At 40.3% G+C, this 22,924-nt stretch overlaps 2 protein-coding genes across 2 annotated transcripts in view; both read right to left on the bottom strand.

Annotated features, from left to right (window-relative positions):
• Positions 1-12,043, bottom strand: part of LOC135462719 (uncharacterized) — a 32,085-nt gene extending 20,042 nt beyond the window's left edge. Inside the window, exons 1-2 of the mRNA XM_064739940.1 lie at positions 10,659-12,043; positions 4,122-4,436 (exon numbers count right to left, since the gene is read on the bottom strand). Coding sequence (XP_064596010.1) covers positions 4,122-4,436; positions 10,659-11,091 — 748 coding nt within the window. The 5' untranslated portion in view covers positions 11,092-12,043. The remainder of the gene's footprint in view (positions 1-4,121; positions 4,437-10,658) is intronic.
• Positions 12,044-15,743: 3,700 nt separating this feature from the next.
• Positions 15,744-22,924, bottom strand: LOC135463187 (uncharacterized). The gene is made up of 6 exons (XM_064740503.1): positions 22,718-22,924; positions 20,941-20,952; positions 18,490-18,588; positions 17,263-17,358; positions 16,674-16,759; positions 15,744-16,297 (listed from the first exon to the last, which is right to left on the bottom strand). Exons 1-6 carry the CDS (start codon positions 22,746-22,748, stop codon positions 16,202-16,204), a joined length of 420 nt encoding a protein of 139 aa, XP_064596573.1. The 5' UTR covers positions 22,749-22,924; the 3' UTR covers positions 15,744-16,201.

A 22,924-nucleotide genomic window follows, 5' to 3' on the forward strand; every position in this document is an offset into this window, starting at 1 on the left:
TAACACGGGCAATCAATGAGTATAAAGTGGCACAGAAATGATGTCTTAGTTTTTTAGTGGGACCTGTCACCATTAGGAATGAAGGCCATATGGTTGTACTTTTACACATCGTACAGGAGCAAAATACTGATGCCTACAAGTTGGCCAAGTATTCAGGTAGAGTGCTGTATGCTGGAAAGATTTACGCAATTTCGCAGTTTGAGCGGCATAGCAGCAAGCAAAACAGAATGATCCAATGCTGCCTCACTGGAACAAGGTGCAGAAGACACCAAACGCAATCTATTCACAGTATAATAAACACAATACTTAGCCCTGTTAAGGCCTTTCATGTTTATGCCTGTCTGAATATGAAAGCGAGTTAGCTGATTTTAAAAACTTTGGAGTAAAGAAGCTGTACATGTACTTGTACACAAAGGAGCGAATCCAAGGCAGATCCTCAAATTCACTCAGCAATCACAGACACATATTACTCTATACATTGAACAAGTTACAGGTACTGGTATGATCTGAACCTGGCTGGGTTAGATGCTGGGATTTTAATATGCGTCAATATTTGAAGAAACGCTTAAACCGCCCGTCTTGTATTGGCATTTTTCATTTCATTTTTTGGGGAAAAATTTTTTTTCAGACATAATTCATCTGATTTGACACCTGTTCCATTTTTAAGGCTTTGACAGAGCTTGACAGGCTTTAGTTCTAACCGTGCTTAGTTACTGAACAAGGTAGAACTAATGAACACCATTAAAATGGACAGAGAAATCAATCCAGCATATAATAAGGAAAAGTGACCAGGCCATGCAGTGGTCAGCTCAAGTCGGGTCTCGATCGGTCTTTGGATGAAAGATGTGTCAATTACAGGAAATCAGTTAATGCTAGCAGGGAGTCAGCTCTGATGAGTTGTGAATACAGCGATAAAGGTGACCATTCAAAGAGTTTTCAGGTGATCAATATTTCTTTCACTCTACCTGCACAGGTACCTGTACTTGTCGACTCTGTTGATTAGGCACGTTAGGCACCCTTCTGCCAAATTGCCAATCCATGTACAGTGGAATAATTCCTTTGTGGTATGGTACATGATGTAAATGGCTACTGCTACAATGAGGGACAAACACGTATTCTTAATTTGGCCACCATTTTAGATGGCTAAATTGGGCTCAAAACACTTTCATTCATTAAGAAAGCTGAAACTAATGCCTTATATATAAAATTGTAGGGCCAAAATTACTAATAAATGTTTATGGAATGCTTGAAGATAAATTTATCAGGAGATATTCCCCACAGTTTGGGTTTTTTAATATGCAATCTTTCATTTGCCTTTAAAGAGTTCTAATGATTCAGCAGCTAACAGCAACAACCTGTGCAAAAAAATTTCTCGTGGTACCTTTCTGAGACAGTTAAATTGCACACCCTTGCAAACTGAATCGAAAATGACTAACTAGCAGTTCACCTAATGCAAGTATTTTCCCTTCAGTTCAACCAAGGTACCTAGTCAGGCTTCATGCTCTTCTGTATCTTGTTCAGTGACGTCAGCCAGCCCCACTGCGCGTAAGCATCCGTGAAAACACAGTGAGCGTTCGGAAGAAGTACTAGTATTATTTTCAGACAAAAATATCCACAATGCTCTTCAATGAGATAAATTTGTTATATCAGCGTGTTGCATGGGTATATGGCCTGATATATCATCTCGAAGATCAAATTTGCCCTTTGGACTCGTGAAAATATTGATCATCTCAACGAAATATCAGGCTGTACACCCATGCAGTACGCTGGTGTATTAAAACATATTATTTTACTGAAATCTCAAAAAATTAGACAACAAAAAAATCTGCATGAACCATGAAGGTTTCCTCCCGACACAATGCTGGCTGCTCTTGTATACTGAAATATTGTGAATTATTTTTGAGTACGGTGTAAAACACCAAGAAATAAATGAATGAATGAATACATTATATTCTGTTGCTGGTGACATGGTGGTAAAATATTTATACAAGTACATGCACATGTAGTCACATGGAACCAAAAGTTCTCAACTTCTGGTAAACGCCTTCATCACTCAATGCATTATTATTGCGTATTAATTTACGGGTTAAACGTGCTTAAAGATGAAAGATTTAAAGGCACTTCATCTACCTGAGGTTGCGTTCTTGTTCACGCAAACAGGTGAAATACCAGTACCGTAACTGGAGAAAATAACCCCTTTTAACAGCCAGGTATTCGAAATTCTACCAGGTACATGTATGATTGATGACCGAGGGGAGCATGGTGCTACCCAACTTAGCGCTTAACAATATTGCACACACTCGGTAACATGAAAGATCGACTTTTCCCCCCGCCTTAAAACAGCAGTCTACCTTCAGGACTTCCAGCAGAGCAAAGTCATGATAAATTTCATAATGAATCAAGGGAACAAAGGCTGTCCAGCATACCTGGGAATGCTATACCCTTCAAGCTCTCAGGTAAATCGTTAGTGCTTCAACCAACATGGTCGCCACGGAAATGAGGTCCCATCCAGTCAATACAGACTGCTTGGGTTAATTTCTTATTTACTAGTCAATCGGCTGCTATTCATATCGCGTGTGGAGCTCTTTTGTGTCTCCATGGCGGGCATTTCAATAGACTACGACTCGTGAAGTTTCTTTCCGACCTCTGCAGCACTAGTTCTGTGAATTGATTAGCTGGTTAAATGGAGATCAATGAGCAGGGCAATTGAGATGAAGTACTTTGATCAAATGCAACTCTATATGCTCAATATTAGCTCAGGTGTATACGCACAGTATGTAAATTAGACAACATACCTGCACAGGTACTGATAACGTGGAAGCAAATCCTGAGCTAATGTTGATTGAAGAGGAACACTGTTCATAAGAAAATAAATGATTCTGTTCACAAAATTTCAGGTTGTTCGAACTACAAAAATCCCCCATAAGTGACAACACTTTCAGCATCGGCATAGCTGAACCAGTTCAGGCCATTATTTGTGTGGGTATAAACCCAGCAAATCCTCACAAAATGGGTATTCCCCTAGGGATTTTTGGTAGAATATCTCCTTTATTCCCCTTTCTTTCTCAATTAATGAAATTTTCCTTAAAATGCTCTTCATTAGCCAAAAAGGATTCCCTACCGACTGACCCCATTTTATTTTCTGATAGGCTTGGGTTACCTCCAAGAAAGAATATATCATAAATTTGTTTTTTCCCTTTCTTTCATAGTTTTCATGATTTTGGCTATACATCAATCTACCCGCAAACCTTTACTTAGTTATTATTGTGTGCTTGACTTCTGTTTTTTTTTTAAATTGCAGCGCAAAAGTCTACAGGTCACCTCTTGCTATAATTAATTTCAGCTTAGAAGATTAGCATGTTTCTCTGCTGAGAAAGTTATTTTTGTTGTGAATTGCACATTTTCTGATAAACTGCAATGATTGTATTAAAATGTGACATGTCTAAATAAATGTACAAGTGCCACAGACACCTGGAACTGAACGAACAGCTACATGTACAAGTGACACAGACACCTGGAACTGGACGAACAACTACATGTACAAGTGCCACAAACACCTGGAACTGGACAAACAAATACATGTACAAGTGCCACAGACACCTGGAACTGGACGAACAGCTACATGTACAAGTGCCACAGACACCTGGAACTGGACAAACAAATACATGTACAAGTGCCACAAACGCCTGGAACTGGACAAACAAATACATGTACAAGTGCCACAGACACCTGGAACTGGACGAACAACTACATGTACAAGTGCCACAGACACCTGGAACTGGACAAACAACTACATGTACAAGTGCCACAAACACCTGGAACTGGACAAACAAATACATGTACAAGTGCCACAGACACCTGGAACTGGACGAACAACTACATGTACAAGTGCCACAGACACACGGAACTGGACGAACAGCTACATGTACAAGTGCCACAGACACCTGGAACTGGACGAACAGCTACATGTACAAGTGCCACAGACACCTGGAACTGGACAAACAACTACATGTACAAGTGCCACAGACACCTGGAACTGGACAAACAACTACATGTACAAGTGCCACAGACACCTGGAACTGGACAAACAACTACATGTACAAGTATGAGAATAACCTTACCTGATGCCCTTTTGCGTTTTCGTCTTTTCGCTTTTTGTTTATCCTCCACCAAATCTGCGAGATACCCTTGGAGCGTCTTCCTGAGCGAGCCAACGAACACAGTAAATGCTCGGTCTGACCGTCGAATCAGATTATTCAAAAGTTCTTCGTTAATGGCTTCTCGTGTGTTTTTCTCTTTGATTCGGCTGACGTCGGCCGTGGTCAAAATTCTGTTTGCGATAAGATCGTTAAAAATGTCCTCTGAGATCATATTCTCCACCAAGGTGTCACGGTATTCCTGGAGTTTCTGTTTGTGGACTGCGCTCATCACACGCTCTGAAATCAGACAGGAAAATACTGTGAAGAAATTTCATCTGGAGGCCGACAAAAAAAAAAACAGCCTGGGGGGGCTATCAATACAGTACATAAAGCCTTCATCTCGTAACTTTTTTTTCAGAGTAACAATCCCCAATTTCCTGGTAACACGCATTTATTGTCATAAAGCGATGTAAATTAGGAGAAAAATCTCCCAAAATGTTGTGGTTCCAGGAATGTTTTCATCGGAGCCCACTTTCATACATACGTGTAGTCAGGAAATCCTGGCTTTTCACCTGCTATTGTCTATTAACACAATCACACATGCCAACATGTACAGATACAGGGAACACAACGTACATCTAACAGCTGATCTACATTTTGAACCCACTGCACATGTACATGTAGTTTTCAAAATTCAAACCATATTATAAAAAACAAAAAACACTGCCATTCAGTATTAAAAGAATAAATGCACATGATTTCAATGCATGAATTCAAAAATTGAAATAAGTTTAATTAAGAGGGAGCCTCCGTGGCTCAGCTGGTTAACGCAATAGCACAGCGTAATGATCCAGGAGCCTCTCGCTGTGAGTTCAAGTCCAGTTCATGCTGGCTTCCTCTCTGGCCATACATGGAAGATCTCTCAGCAACCTGTGGATGGTCGTGGGTTTCCTCAGGGCTCTGCTCGGTTTCCCCCCACCATAATGTTGGCCGCCGTCGTATAAGTGAAATATTCTTGAGTAAGGCGTAAAACACCAATCAAATAAATAAATAAATAAATAGATACAGTTAATCAAGACAAGATGGAATGGACAAGTCTTGTGAATGATGTGCCCATTTTCTACATTATTTATACGGTCGGCCAGAGAAATGTTCTCTACTTGTACAACACAGTGTTTAATCTGTTACTCCTCCTTTGCCCATTCACCTGTCCTATGACCTGATTTACCTGTAATCTAATACAGTAACACATGTTCACTGTATGTGTATCTTCTCTCACAGACAGCCCAATCAGTCATAACAACTTGACCTTTCAACTGGTCAAAGTTTCAGGTTGCGACGTCAGTATTAAAGGACAACTATACACTGATATTAAACTTCAAATCCAGTAACATGTACACCAACATATATGTAAGCACATATATAATACCTGTACTGTACAAGTCTGAGTATACCACCTGAGGGCATCCTTCAAAAATTCCTTTTTTATTTGATTTGATTTATTTATTTGATTGGTGTTTTATGGCCAACCAAGAATATTTCACTTACACAACGTCGGCCAGCATTATGGCAGGTGGAAACCCGGCAGAGCCTGGGGGAAACCCATGACCATCCGCAGGTTGCTGACAGACCTTCCCACGTACGACCGGAAATTCCTTTTTTCAAATGGCTGTAACCCGATCCTACAGTATCAGGGCTTTAGCTATTAAAACTTGCAAGTGAGGTTATTAAATAGGAAAGCTGCCTGCCACTGACCCTTTATACATGTATATACATGGACGCATAAGTTTAGTCAATAGATTTTACGTTGCAACTAATGTGCCGGTAACTACTGAACTGAATGACTACATGAAGTAAACAATACAAAACCAAAACATGGAGATGTTTTAATAATATTAGGAACTAAAAACCAGATACAAACAACTGCTGGAAACTGCCCATTTGTTGCCTGAATAAATCATGAACACAGTAATTGTGAAACATGACAATCGATGTCCGCAATTGTTAGCTGGCGTTAATTATGGATGTTCCTTAAACAGGCTGTGAAATGGGCACGCTTCGTCACCTATCTGATCTCATGAATATTTGACGAGCTTTTCAAAGGTGTGTGCATTCAGGGACAAAACACAGCCTTCTGAGTATTGAGCATTGCAGGGCTAAAGTGGGCCTGACATCAATTCCATTGTACATGTAATTGACAGGAATAACAGTCTCGCAGGGGAGGGGGGGGGGGGGGGTGGTGGTTAAAAAGATACATCTACATGCCTGCATGTGGATATACATTAACTGTTACATGCACATGTACAAACACATTAGCTCATCAATCTGATCTTAAGACTGTTCAAAGGCTTCAGTTCATGATATGTACATGTACATGTTGTAATTGGTCCTTTCTTTGCGAGTCTTCGCACTGAAATTGTGCTCTACAATCTGATTCCTAACCAAACTGCTGAGCCTCATCTTATGATGACGGCAGCCAATGTTTCAGGTTGAAAAGGGTGGGGGGGTGGGGGGTGGGGGGTAACTGAAAAGACTCTGCACTGCCCACCTCAGCTATTGGCAATCAAGGGGGCACAGGTACATGTAGGTTCAAACATGATAGGTAGACTTCCCCACAAATGGGCATTTGACACTGCTTACCTGCAGGTATGGATTTATCTGGAACTCAATCAAGGTACAGTAGATGTAGAAAATGTATAGTACAGGGTTCAGGTGCGGCATGTTTTCAAATCATGTCAGGGATCAAAATGTTCAAAACAAAAATCATGACCTCAAATTGAATCCAAATCATCCAAAAAATATTCATAATTTCAGACGCATAAATGATGGATCACATTTTATCAAGTTCCCTGTTGTTTCACAAAGACATAAATGGGATGTCATACATACATGTAGCTCACCTTTCAATCATAACGGACGATCTAAATTTATGTCAAGGTCATTACTCTTGTCTGAAGAGCTAGGAATATCAAACACTTTGACCACTGCATGTTGGGGAGGGGGAGGGGGAGGGGGGTCTGTGGGGGTAGATGTAGAATGTACAATGGCTAAATGGTGTGTATGTACATGTAAACCATCTGTCCAGCACTGAGCACATGTAAACCAAACCATCTGGCTTTCTCAGTGAACAAAGCAATACTTAATATTTAACGTGTAGTGTTTGAAATCCCTGTTCATACTGTATTCAATGACATGTGATGAACAGAGGTGTAAATTCTTGGCCTTTTATAGATTAATTGCAGCTGACTACGAAACCACAAAATGGACATGGACTACATACCGGTATCACTCAGGAAAGAACTGGCTTGTACGTCAATAAGTATACAACTGCAGACAGATGTGCATTGGCGATTCATAAAATGTCTTATAAATATTTGTACAGTCAGTACACTAGAATACACGAAATTTTCCCAAAAATTTGGGTTAAATTTATCAGGCAATCTTCTCCTTAATTTGGGCTATTTTGAGTATATATGTAGTAATTAGGACATGTTGCACATACATTTCTTCTATACCTGTATATACATATATGTACAGCATGTCAAAGTACATGTATGTACAGGTATAATGTATACATGCATAGCAAATGAGCCTGCTTCAATTCAGATGCGAGTCTTAAATATGATATCATTACAGGTGTAATTCATTATTGGTACACTAATTATATCTGGATGATCAACCTGCAGATCAAAGGGTTTTGGAAATTAATGAAGTGTGTTAATTCCTTTAACCCAATCACTAATCAATAAGTTTCCATGGCAACTGATTGAAATGCCACACCACTCCAGAAACATGCCAGTAGCACATGTACATGCCCAGTTTTATATACCTTACAAAAACTTTGCTGTCTCAAGAAATGCTACGGCGCACTGTAAATGTTGGATTAGGGCAAAAATAATGGTACATCTATTGACTGAAATCAACCCACTTAGCCAACTTGAATGTTTCTGGAAACAGGGCCCAGAATGGATACATTTATAGTGTTATGTATATCACCTGAAGTTTAGCAGTTTTCACAAGTGACACATTTTGCTTGATTCTGACCGATTTGTCCACCTTACACATGCTAAAAAGGCCACTAAATAAGACTTTTTTGTAGTGTGAGTAATTTCTTATCAGAAAAAAACATAAATTTTAGCATCAAAAGTATCACTTTAAGGCCTTTATGTGCGTCTGAAAGTGCATTTTTATTGACCATTGACTTAAGGTTAAATACAGCATTTATATTACTTTGGGTATTTTTAAATGAAAATTTATGAAGCTTTAATTGCATCATCGGTGAAGATTCCTGTCACAATAGTACACTGTATTACAAACAGGTTCAACCTACAATGTAGTGGTCATTGTTCTACATCTATACATTCCTGCAGAAGTAAATCTACATGTACAGCTACCAACACCTCTCAATAATGAATAACAGGTGAAATGAGCATCATGACAATAAGCACAGGTGTAACGGAGGGAGGAGTGTCAACAGTCTAGCCAGGAGGCTGATGCCCACAAGCTGAAAGCTGGCCAATGTCAAGCTATCATGGCTTAACAGAGTCCATTTCTCTTCTACCAACACTTTGCCATCGATGAAACCATCCGTAGCTCACTAGCTGCCCACTTGACTGGGTGTTGTATAACCCGTACCGCCATTATTAAAAAAAAATTCTTTGTTGGAGGGTAACCCAACCAGATTAGTACAAATAGGATTGGTGGACCGGCAATTTTTATTTTTTCTTATTTTTTTTCTGGGTAGTGATTTAAGAGAATCAACATTTAGGGAAATGTGAAAAAACAAAGATCCACCAAACAGCCAATAAAACCTTTGAAGCTGGCCCTCTTCAGAAGGATTAGCCAGGTTACATCCAACAACCATATTTTCTACTCTGCAGGCTGTCCCCCCCCCCCCCCCAGGCCTGTCCTATGATAAGGCACACACGGGATATGAAATCTCCATCCTGAAGCTACAGGTATTATTGTCAGACCTGTATCAATGGTTGGTGAACAGCTGAAATCAATCCAAGTATTGTAATACCCCATTGTACATGTATGTCAGCAATATTAATCTAATTTTAAGCGCATGATGGCGCTTTATATGAAAGCAGATGACGAATCAATCTGACTTTTAGCGTACATTTTACACATAATCCAAAAGTTAGCTGAATATACCTGCAGACAGTAACATTTATAAACAAATGATCATTTAAAAAAAATAGCTTCTGCTACATCTGCACATGATGCTACACATACATGTATACAGAACTGTTTCATCTCATTTTCCTTTGTTTTATCCCTTATATGATGGCAGTGAGGTTTATAGGCGCAGAAAACCAGATAGACACAGTAACCCTTCTACCACTGGTAAAGTACTGACAAACTTTCCCACTGTTGTACATGTACATATACAGATATGTACACCAAACTGCCGTAGGACAGTTGGTCTTGAACGAACACTAGGCTGCGTTCTTAGAGGTAGCCAACTACCTGTCCACCTGTCAAAGTGGACTTGTGATACAGAAAATTTACCGCAATCTGGATACCCTGTTTTCAGTGTTGTACTTCTAACATGTGAGAAAATGAAATCTGGACACTGCTCAAACGAAGTCAGCTGAAAACAAGAGGACACCATCTTTCACGTTTACATGTACTTTCTGATGTTCTGCGCTGCCTGTGGCTGCTTGTTGTGACACAGGCATGCGGCAAAAGCAAGGAAATTATTTACTTCAAGGTTTTTGTATGGTTCCCTTTATTACTGGTGTCGGCCACGGCAACCTACTTCTTTACTATATAGGAAAGTGATTTTGCATGTCTTTTTTTCAGGTGTTGCAACTCAATATCCCGCAACTGTGATGTCCTGTACCTTCCTTTCTTCCTTGTAATTAGTCACAGGTGAAGATAATTACTGGATATGTCAAAAACAATTACCTGAACAAGACTCAATGACAAATCAAAACCACTAGCTTGCTTCCTCTGGCAGTTGGCAGCACGCAAGCCATCAGTTATTTCCAGAACCATTTTCAAGCACTTTTTTTCTTTTCAGAGTCGTTCAGTGTTATCATGTATCAAATTTTCTAGCATCAAAAAGGAATGCCTTTGGCAGCAGTTCGATTCATCATCTTTTGGCAGGGCAGTGGGTAAGAACGGAACTTACATGCATCTAGGATTTGAATAATGTATGTAAAGTCTACTGGCAAACTGGCAAATGGAAACGACACCTTTAATGGCATACCTATAAAGTGAAAATGTCTGTAACTTTTTTGGCCTCTCACTAAATCCTTCTTGCAATGATTGTCAACGAAACAACGAAGTAAAGAGTAAGTTGCTGACATGCGGTATACTGACATCAATTCATTAAAGAGTCTCCTTTTCACAATTAACATCTAGGAAGTGGGTCAAGACAAACAAAGGTATCAACCTTGTCTTTACAACTCCCCAACTACTTCAGCAAAGAAAATATTTACTTAAGTTAAGAATAAAGATATCACAATAAATACCTGTAAAATTCTTATATGAACATTACTCATAGCTCACCTGAGCGTTTATCTGCATCATCATCCTCAGAATCGCCTTCCGAATCTGGATCACTGTCCTGCTCCTCTGCTATTTCCGTTTCAACTGGGCGATTTTTAGAAGACTTTGAACGCGTTCGATGATTTTCTACACTTTCAGCTTCAAACTGAGCGGCGTAGGATGCTGGGGAGTTTTTTCGTCCTTTTCCTTTGCCCCTGCCAGTACCTGGGCTTTTTGAAGGACTTTTCGAAAGAAAATTATTATTTGGTGGTGCACCTTTCAGTGCGGAAACTGTTCCTTGAAGTTCTTTAAGTTTTTCCTGTAGAAGATTCCTTTCACTATTACGTTTTTCAAGATCTGCCTTCTCCTTTTCAAGACGTTTGATCTGCTGCATAATGGAATGACTAGACAATTCATCGCCATGGTCAGAATCCTCGTCTGACTTCTCTGCCATGTTATTTCTGTAATACCCGAAAGAATCAACTGGAGCATCTCTGAATATCAGACAGCCCTCTCGAGGAGAAACTCCGCTCCAAAGCCGCCGGTAGCGATCCAAAATTTCGTATTCCTCTCCTGTGGCTGCATACTCAAGGAGTTTGGAATCCAGTTTGACCTTGTAAAATCTCCCTTTGAAACAAATCTTCTTCGTAGGTAATTTCCACAAGGTGAGTCCTCCTCAAAACACAACTTTCATTCCACCTGTTTTTTCTATGTACAAGCTTCTCTGTTTAAAATCACAAAATGTCTGCATGCAATGCGATAGCAAATTATGCTATGTAGGGGCCTACACTTTTCAATGTAGACAAGCAATTCAACTTGCTCATAAACTTTTGTATTCAAACTGGAACATTAACACCTGTGTTCAGTATGCAATAACAACAACGACAACACTGGAGCAATGCTTAACAATCTTCAAAACTGTCAGTCGTTTAAAACAACAATACGGAGATTCCGTCAGTCGAGGACATCGGCGAGTGGAGCAAGGGATGAGCTACTGACTTCTACCGGCACGTACGGTATCGATTCAAAACTTTCAACATCCACTCGTCACTCTCACCAGGCAAAAACGTCAGTAACTTGTTAATCAATCCTTCGTCAACTTACTTACACAGTCCAACGTCCAGGACGAAGTGCAGAAAATTTTTACTACCCTCAGTTGTCGTAGTAGAAATCTAAAAATAGACTGCTGTTTGGTGTCAACTGAATGTAACATGTCCAGACGTGAACTTTCGTGAAGTTTATCCGTTCACGAAATCCGCAGCGTATATTGACTCCAGTCCTTTCGCTGCGGGGTGCCCCGACAGAATAGTACCTACATAATTATCCATTCGTTCAGCTTACCCCATTGTAACGGAGAAATTAGGTATTGATTACAGCCATCAAAAGAGACCGCCAAAACATTTGAAACCATCATGGCGGAGCGGCCTCGTTCTGAGATTCGGGTTGGAGCATTTTTACTCTTATTGATAGAAGAGCTCTGCAGCACTCACACCAGGGACACGCCCACCTTTTCCACGTGCTTTGTCCCATGCGATAACATATAAATCGATTCGCTTGGATTTATTCAATTATTCTTGATTGACAGGTAAATTGCCAGTAAATATATTTGTTCCTGCGTTCCTGTCTGGTGTCAAAGGGGCAACGATATCGATATAACCAGCTTGTGTCTTAGACATTGATTCTCGTCTGCACTTGGAAAGTACCGGTACCCCATGTACTGCATATATATAGGTGTACTGACGAAGAAATCGGCTATGAACTGAATTGCTGACACAAGATTGAGCATGTCCAGGAATCAACTATTCAGGCTGTATTTATCGGTGCATATGTTAACTTCTCATTATGAAAAACATATACCGCACAGGGAAGTTTACAACGAGGTGCCAGGGGTTGTCATATAGGTAACACATTCACCCTCTTAATTAGTACACTAGTACACTAGTACACATTTGTTATCTCCACCCCCACAAATACAATCCCTCGAACCAGCCCCCCCCCCCCCCCCACATCCTCCCCCGCACCACACACACAACCCTTGGCACGCCACACGGCTGTAAACATACATACATGCTATATTGTTCCGTCAGTGTAATAGGTGCTGTGAACAATGATCTGAGAAGCGTGTCGACAGTAATTCCTACTCGTGAAACGAATGCGTGTATATGTGCGTGGAAGAGGCAATACAAAGTTTCCAAAAATGTTTTGTATGACAGCGTATGTACAAAAACGAAAATACAGTTAAGTTAACGACACACTGTAGTTTGCATATTATCCAACGTCCCGAGAAGTTGTATTGTACATGATCGGGCTTAATGTGCCACATTTGCCAGAAATATACTGCTTTGAAGACGCAAATAGGCCTACTCTCCATTATAATAGAGTCAAGCAGCACACACTATGGGAAAAATAAACTATAGAAAGTTTTCTGACCTTTAGAGTAAAGCGAAGAAACACTACATATATGTTATAAATTTTTTTTTTTTTTTTTGACATAACATGACAAAATGTAGGTAGTTTTCGACTGCTTTGCAGTGGTCGCGCAATGGCTGTTGGGTTGGAAGTGGATATTTACATGTATTTATTCATTTGATTGGTGTTTTACGCCGAACTCAAGAATATTTCACTTATACGACGCGGCCAAAATTACGGTGGGAGGAAATCGGGTAGAGCCCCGGGGGAAACATACGACCATCCGCATCTTGTTGCAGAGCCTACTCACGTGGAAAGAGAGGTAGCCAGTGACCGCATTGATGAGAGGCTTCTGGGTCATTGAACCACGCTGGCACTCTACAGGTACCACGGCCACGGAGGCCCCGGATGTTGATTAATTGTTCCCAGCTTTCTCTGTCCTGATTTCAGGATTATTATGGATGTAAATGCAGTCTGAAAGTCTATATTACTCTTAAAGTGAGGATATGCTCTTATCTTCGGCTACTATATTAACACTAGTCTTAATACTATGTTGGACAACTTAAAATTTCGAGGGCCTCCGTGGCCGGGGTGGTTAGCGTGCCAGCGCGGCTCAATGAGCCAAGAGCATCTCCCCCAATGTACCAAGTCCCGCTCATCCTGGCTTCTCCTACCGTACGTGGGGAGGTCTGGCAGCAACGACGGATAGTCGTGGGTTTCCTCCCACCATAATGCTGGCTGCCATCATATAATATAGTCAAGAAATATTCTTGAGTACGTCATAAAACACCAATCAAATAAATCGAACAAATACTAGGCCTACAAATATGTTGGAAAACATTTGAGGGCGTCCGTGGCCGAGGGGTTAGCATGCCAGCGCGGCGCAATAATCCAGGAGCCTATCAGCAATGTGGTCCCTGTCAGTTCAATTCCAGCTCATGCCGGCTTCCTCTTAGGCCGAACGCGAGAAGGTGTTTCAACAACCTGCGGATGGCTGTGGGGTTTGAGACGATAAAAATGCAGTTAAACACAGGAACCAATTAGCCAACATGCAGCGTTTGCCATGTTATGTATAATCACATTAGTGTATATAACTTGTATCATGTCCATTATAAGTTTAATGCTCAAACGAAGGCTTTGTCACATTTAATGTCACATATACATGTAGCTTTGCTTAACATGAATGATAAAAATAGTGGCATCCCCTCAGTGATCTGAACAGACGGAAGGGAAGTAAACATGTACTCATCCACAAAAGAGTAACCTGGCTCAAGTTGTCTCCCTTACTTAATGACGATTCAATGGCTATATCTCTGTTATTTAATTTCTCTTTGTCAGTCGGCCTTTCCTGTCTACTTATAAATTTAGATGAGTAAAACCCCAAGCATAAATACATACATAGATGTATTCACGTAGAATAAATTCAGTACCTTTTTCAGGATTTTCATCAAACTGTTTTAAATACCTGATTCGCCCCCCCCCCCCACCCCGACAGTTCAGCTTAAAAGCTTAGCCTATAGTGTCTTCAACGAACAGGACGTCAGGATTGAATTGCTTGACCTTGACCATGGTTGAGAGGAACTAAGTTTTTGTTCTGACCTGTTTTCCTTACAGGTTTTTCGGTCATGTTTTTAACTGCGATTACATTGCTATTTTTACTTCTTTTCAAGGTGAAATTCCCATCTTTATGAAGAACGTTTAATTCTGCACAGACTAAAAAACCCACAGTTAGCCTCAAAAAGTGCATTTTTATAAAATACTACTTTTGGTACTTAAACTCATATTTTTTCATTTGGTTATCATTTTACCTTCCATGCAAACCTTAAAGCTTCAGAAAACACCTTTCTCAGATGAATAGTCCTGTCATAATGGGGATAAATGAGCAACTTTATTATGGTTACGGGCGAAAGTTTGGGCATGATATACTTATAGGCGGTATATTGTGCTGAAGGCATGCCTCAGCACATGTTCTGAAGGCGTACCTCAGCACGTGTCCTAAAGGTGTACTTTAGCACGTGTCTGAAGGTGTACCCCAGCACGTGTCCTGAAGGTGTACCTCAGCACGTGTCCTGAAGGTGTACCTCAGCACGTGTCCTGAAGGCGTACCTCAGCACATGTTCTGAAGGCGTACCTCAGCACGTGTCCTAAAGGTGTACCTTAGCACGTGTCCTGAAGGTGTACCTTAGCACGTGTCCTGAAGGTGTACCTCAGCACATGTTCTGAAGGCGTACCTCAGCACATGTTCTGAAGGCGTACCTCAGCACGTGTCCTAAAGGTGTACCTTAGCATGTGTCCTGAAGGTGTACCCCAGCACGTGTCCTGAAGGTGTACCTCAGCACGTGTCCCGAAGGTGTACCTCAGCACGTGTCCTGAAGGTGTACCTCAGCACGTGTCCTGAAGGCGTACCTCAGCACGTGACCTGAAGGCGTACCCCAGCACGTGTCCTGAAGGCGTACCTCAGCACGTGTCCTGAAGGTGTACGTCAGCACGTGTCCAATTCTGTACGAGCACCAACCGTCGTAAACCATTTTCTCACTTAAGAGTGTTATTGAGTGTTTTTGGAAGGGGCGTCGAATATCAAATATATGATCAAATAACGAAATGGCTGGCTGGAATTTAACTTGTTTATCTGAAAAAAAAAACAAACGCTTATACATATAGTTTCACCAGTTCTCCCTCCGCACCCCGCCCACTTCCAACAACCGAACACACACAGAACTGCAAACAACCGTGCTGAATACTACATGAGGGAATTTGAGAACCGTTATTATCACAAACTCTATAGGGATCAATGACACCGTATTGACAATTTCTGTGATTGACAGAAAGTTTAGCAAAATACACGTTCGATCTATATCACAAGAAATATCTAACAATGCTCTTTTGAAATTTTTATTCAAACATTGTTCTATTCAACGGCAATAAACACAGTCTAGTTCCTAGTGACAATATTTCAGCTATACCTTGGCGATATAAAGTCTAAATTGAAAACAAAACTTGATATGCATGTAGTACAGAAACTAGATTCTCATGTCATTTATTTTTAAAAAAGCCACGAAACCCAGTGACAGCCGTGACCCTTTAAAAGCAAAGGTATTGTCAGATACACCGTCTCGTCCCAGACGCTCGCATCGGATTTGAGATTTCTTCCTGGTCTAATACATGTGCTGGGCCTTCGTATTGGATACAGTGGTCATATTGCATGCGGACGTCGTACTGCACATGGTCTGTGATCCTGTTCCCTGCAGTTTCTGAAACAGACATCAGGAAGAGTACCGATACGAGAGGCAGCACAGATACCACAGAGACAACACGGACACGAGAGACAGCACAGACATAAGAAACGGCACAGATACGAGAAACTGCACAGACACGAGAAACTTAACCAGAGTCCAGTGACAGCAGAGATACGAGACACAGCACAGGTACGAGACACAGCACAGGTACGAGACACAGCACAGACACGAGAAACAGCAGTCACGAGTGACAGCACAGACACGAGAAACAACACAAACACGAGTAACAGCACAGACACGAGAAACAACACAAACACGAGAAACAGCACAGACACGAGAAACAGCACAGACACGAGAAACAGCACAGACACTAACTCCTAGTTTTACGTACCGAGAAATACACCACGGTCACAATGATCAAAAAGAAAGCCGATACAGACATCAGGACAACACCGGCGATTTGGTTGCCACAAGAGGCTGAAATGAAACGTATTTAATTAAATTAAATGTTAAACCACTAACAGTTGACAAATAACTGAAAAGCTTAAGTCATATACGAGTTCACTTTGCATGATTTATTGGTGGCTAACTTTATGTAACCTTAACCTTCTTACATACTTTTGTCTTTGGGAGCTAGTGTTAAACGTTGTTTTGGAAATAGATCTTGCGATTATCGACTTGGAACGCCCTTTACGGACTACGAATGGGATACGAATGTCGGACATGACGCTCATATTTATTTTCTTTTTGATCTGTGTTTTTCGCCGTACTCAAGAATATTTCACTTATACGACGAAGGCCAGCACTATGGTGGGAGGAAACCGGACATGGGGGGAAACAGACGACCATCCGAAGGTTGCTGCCAAACCTTCCCACGTACAATCACGGGATAAGCTGGGAGGGGGAAAAATTATTTGGCCTTAGAAAAAGTGGAAGATGAGTGGGTGGAAATAAGTTGGTATGTTTGACGAATGACTTACTTGGCTTAGCAACTATGATCGCGAACTGAATCAGAGAGTTCAATGACAGTACAACACCCGTTATGGCGAATCCTAGAACACGCCGAAAAGCACAATCTGAAAGACAACAGATGAGGGTAAAAATACTTCATATAACAGGCTTGGTCATAGTGTCACAGTTCATTTTGAAAGTTATATTAAAAATATGGTTTGAAGATTAATCTGAAAAATTACGTAAAAAAAGAGTGAGTGAGTGAGTGAGTGAGTGAGTGAGTGAGTGCTTGGGGTTTAACGTCGTACTCAACAATTTTTCAGTCATATGACGACGAAGGAATCCTTAGGGCATGCACGTGTAATGTGCCGTAAAAAAAGAAAAGAAAAAAATGAAGAAAATGAAAGATAAAGAAGAAAAAAAAAAAAAAAGGAAGAAAGAAAGATGAAGAAATATTAATTATTATTAAAGAAAACATTTATTTACTTATTTCAACGTTGTTCATTTTTTTTTCACTCATACGATAGCTCTCTGTTTTTCCGGTGTAATACCGGGGTTAAACCACCGACCTGTGGCAAGTTACAAACGAAGAGAAATGCACACAACACGGCCGGTAGTCTTAAATTAACGTAAGATTGCTTAAATGACAACACGAGCGTTGTGGACTGCTTATTGTCACCAATGCCCAACTAGCGCTGTTAGCGCGGGGAAATTTACACATTCGCTGCATGCCCAAAGCAGGGATTGAACTCGTGCCCCGCGTTTCTCAGCAATTGAAAGGCAAGCACCTTTGACCTCCAGACCACGGTCCTTACAAATGCATTGTAATTCTAATTCTAATGCATAGAATACAGTATCTGTACCTGAAATCAACCATACATCTGAGATTATTTGCTCGGAATGGTTTCTTTCACGGCCAATTCGGCGAATACAATTATAGATCTATAGGTTTACGGACTTTGAAAGATGAAATGTAGAAAACTGTGTGTTAAATGGCTACACAAACCTGAGGTGACGTCACTGGTCCCAATATGGCCAGATAAGGCCACTTTAGAATCCAATGTTTCAAATGCGTTTTACTAGGCAGAAAAAATACAAAAACAAACAAATCGAACTCTTTTTCTGGAATGTGTTTAATTGTCTTCAATCTGACATATAGTTCACATTAGTATTTTCTTTGCCTATCTCTGAAGTTTATTTAATTTTTTTTCTTTTCTTTTAAGAAAGATGTCGAGTAGGAAGAAGTGCTAACTTACGGCAGCGGTGGTACAGTACCATGATGACGAAATGCACCACGTGGGCGACAAATATCAGGCACGTGATGATTAACAAGGATAGGTAACCTTGAGACGTGGCTGCAAAGTGAAATAGGCGATTACAGAATTATCTGGGAACGTAATGCTACATGCACTCTAAAAAATAATCTGTTAATTTCAATAGAAAATCTGTTGTCTGAGTGAAGCTAGGGAGTAACATATGGCTATTATAACATAGTGTGTCCTACTGTGTCCTATTCAACATTATAGTCTGTTATAATCCAGTATAATCTTTATGTTGAAAAAAACAAACACAAAACAAAAACAAAAATGAATACATTCTACAGATATATCGTCAAGCAGACAACAGAAAAAAATAGAATGTTTGTGCTACATTGTATATTTAACAGAACAATCTGGTGCTATAACAGATTACGTTCTGTATGACATCAGGCAGACAACAGAATTCCTGTTAAAATTATCCGGTGACGTATACAGCCCAGCAACACTACAAAAGCTTGGTACATGTTCGCAATGATTTTCTGCTTTATACGATGGAGTAAAATACTGTAATTATAATACAAAGATTAAAGCAGAGAGAGTAAAACCAGAACAACGACGAGAGTGTGATAGACGTACAGCACAGAGAGTAAAACCAGAACAACGACGAGAGTGTGATAGACGTACAGGACAGAGAGTAAAACCAGAACAACGACGACAGTGTGATAGACGTACAGCACAGAGAGTAAAACCAGAACAACGACGACAGTGTGATAGACGTACAGCAGAGAGAGTAAAACCAGAACAACGACGACAGTGTGATAGACGTACAGCACAGAGAGTAAAACCAGAACAACGACGACAGTATGATAGACGTACAGCACAGAGAGTAAAACCAGAACAACGACGAGAGTGTGATAGACGTACAGCACAGAGAGTAAAACCAGAACAACGACGACAGTGTGATAGACGTACAGCACAGAGAGTAAAACCAGAACAACGACGACAGTGTGATAGACGTACAGCACAGAGAGTAAAACCAGAACAACGACGACAGTGTGATAGACGTACAGCACAGAGAGTAAAACCAGAACAACGACGAGAGTGTGATAGACGTACAGGACAGAGAGTAAAACCAGAACAACGACGACAGTGTGATAGACGTACAGCACAGAGAGTAAAACCAGAACAACGACAACAGTGTGATAGACGTACAGCACAGAGAGTAAAACCAGAACAACGACGACAGTGTGATAGACGTACAGCACAGAGAGTAAAACCAGAACAACGACGACAGTGTGATAGACGTACAGCACAGAGAGTAAAACCAGAACAACGACGACAGTATGATAGACGTACAGCACAGAGAGTAAAACCAGAACAACGACGACAGTGTGATAGACGTACAGCACAGAGAGTAAAACCAGAACAACGACGACAGTGTGATAGACGTACAGTACAGAGAGTAAAACCAGAACAACGACGACAGTGTGATAGACGTACAGCACAGAGAGTAAAACCAGAACAACGACGAGAGTGTGATAGACGTACAGCACAGAGAGTAAAACCAGAACAACGACGACAGTGTGATAGACGTACAGCACAGAGAGTAAAACCAGAACAACGACGACAGTGTGATAGACGTACAGCACAGAGAGTAAAACCAGAACAACGACGACAGTGTGATAGACGTGCAGCACAGAGAGTAAAACCAGAACAACGACGACAGTGTGATAGACGTACAGCACAGAGAGTAAAACCAGAACAACGACGACAGTGTGATAGACGTACAGCACAGAGAGTAAAACCAGAACAACGACGACAGTGTGATAGACGTACAGCACAGAGAGTAAAACCAGGACAACGACGACAGTATGATAGACGTACAGCACAGAGAGTAAAACCAGAACAACGACGACAGTGTGATAGACGTACAGCACAGAGAGTAAAACCAGAACAACGACGACAGTATGATAGACGTACAGCACAGAGAGTAAAACCAGAACAACGACGACAGTGTGATAGACGTACAGCACAGACAGTAAAACCAGAACAACGACGACAGTATGATAGACGTACAGCACAGAGAGTAAAACCAGAACAACGACGACGGTGTGATAGACGCACAGCACAGAGAGTAAAACCAGAACAACGACGACAGTATGATAGACGTACAACGCAGAGAGTAAAACCAGAACAACGACAACAGTGTGATAGCTCTCTGACTTGAGCAGAATTATACGTATGTAAAAGTATGCAGTGATGTTAACTTCAATTTATTAGACGTCAGTGGTCTAAAACTACTTAAAATGCTGTGTTGTCATCACATTTCAGTACTTTACTGAACCCAACCGGATAGGTTTACGCAAATTAAGACATGTACATGGTGTTGATTTACAGACCATCTGATCAGAAGGCAACATTCGTCTTAACAAGGATGTATATACTCACTGAAGCAGTCAGCTGTAACAAAAGATTGAAAAGAAAATTAAGTATATGAGTTGTAGACTACATAACGAACAAATATGCAATATGGGGTTTGGAAAAAACACTTTATTGCTACAATAATTTTAAGAAAGAATAAACATTTCCCCATCCAAGGATTTCAGCTGATCACACAAACATATCTGGAACAAAAATTTTGAAATGAAAATAACCTGTTAGGATTCTCACAATATTGAAACGCTTTGTACATTCCTAATGAAGTATTACCCCTTTAGGGAGATAATATACGCCCAGATTTTTGGTAATGATCCATATGTTCTAATCACATCAAATTTTCTCTATTCACCGAAAGTGTAACTCAAATTATGTTTCCTTTCAGAGAATATTAGCGTATTATTTATCGTGTTAAAATGATATAAGGTTTAAAAGATTGAAAAAATGTTGTGAAGCGATTCGTATTATAAATTGTACGACCTTCATTACCCATTTTGTCTCATAATTTGTGCTAATAATTATTTGGACTGTTCTTTGATTCCCCCCCCCCCCCAAAAAACCCCCTCCATTTATAGCATTTTTAAACAGTATGTGTTCAAAACATAACATATAGCGTAAGTGATTATGCATCAAATTCTATTTAGTAGTGCTTATATCACACGTATTAAGTTTGTGAACGCCATTAGCCGTTTTTGAACGTTTTAACCTAATTATGGATATTTGTCATTCGTACATCACTCAGTCCCTGGTCTGATTTGTACATACGTTATACGCATGCTCAACAACAATTAAATGATGGAACGCTCTTCTGAATGACTATGGCAAATGCTGTCTAAAAATACGTCTGCCGATTTTTGAACATTATTTTTTCACCGAGCAAAGTGCCGTTGAATGTTTGAATTGTTAAGTGGAAATAATGGACCATATTTATTTTGGATTTATTTTTTTATTTATTTGATTGGTGTTTTACGCCGTATGCTCAAGAGTATTTCATTTATGCGACGGCAGCCACCATTATGTTGGGAGAAAATTGGGCTTTCCCCTGGGGAAACACACTACCTTCTCCAAGGTTGTTGGTAGACCTTCCCATGTAGACCGAGGCCATATTTTTGTCTACTTCTATGCAAAAGCATTTTTCTCCACAAACCAAATTTGTTATAAATTTTATTGTATTACTGATGTTTAATATGCAAGAGAACCTATAGACCTGTAAATCTGATATTGCGCTGATTGTAGTGAAAAAACATGATACAGTGTAGAAATGTCTGGTATTTCATTGCATATGGCCCATAAAGCCTACCTTAGAAAGAAAACCCATACATCCATGTAGTGAGGTTAGAAAAACATTAATACTTCAAATACAATTTTAGTGATCTTTCGGAATATGTTTTCTTCATTGCTTTGTTTTGTCCCACGGAAAGTTTGCAAAATCATAAAATATAATACAATACTTATACAGCAGAGAGAATAAAACAGAGCAGTGATGATGGTGTGATAGCTGGCAAATGGTCACGCCTAACCGGTGAAATACGGTCTCTTGTCTATTTACCTCAGTTAGTGATTTTATTTGACCTGTTTAGGTAAATGCTTAAATGAAAGCAAACTGCCCTGTTGCGCATGCCTGGCTTGTGTCGAATTAAGTACAACAGATGCAGTGACATAATTGCAACGTCTTAGACGACATAGATCTGTCGTTGTGTTGTGTTGTCATTACAAATAACCTACAATGACATGAAAACAGCGCAAACGGCCCTGTATCAGAATAACTCACGAGAAAAATGTTAGTTACCTGTACTTGTTTCGTTTGATGGGGAACTCATGGCGAGTTGTAGAGCTGGACAGAGGACAACAGGAAATCTGCTAACAGATAAAAAGAATGTTCAGTATTACGAGACACTTATCAAATACTGGCTACAAAAGACTACGGTATTGTATGCAATATATACAATGTTGCCCACAAATCCTGTAAACCATAAACTTTTCGTATTCATAACAT

This window comes from Liolophura sinensis, chromosome 2, assembly GCF_032854445.1.
Source record: "Liolophura sinensis isolate JHLJ2023 chromosome 2, CUHK_Ljap_v2, whole genome shotgun sequence".
NCBI classification, from domain to species: Eukaryota; Metazoa; Mollusca; class Polyplacophora; order Chitonida; family Chitonidae; genus Liolophura; species Liolophura sinensis.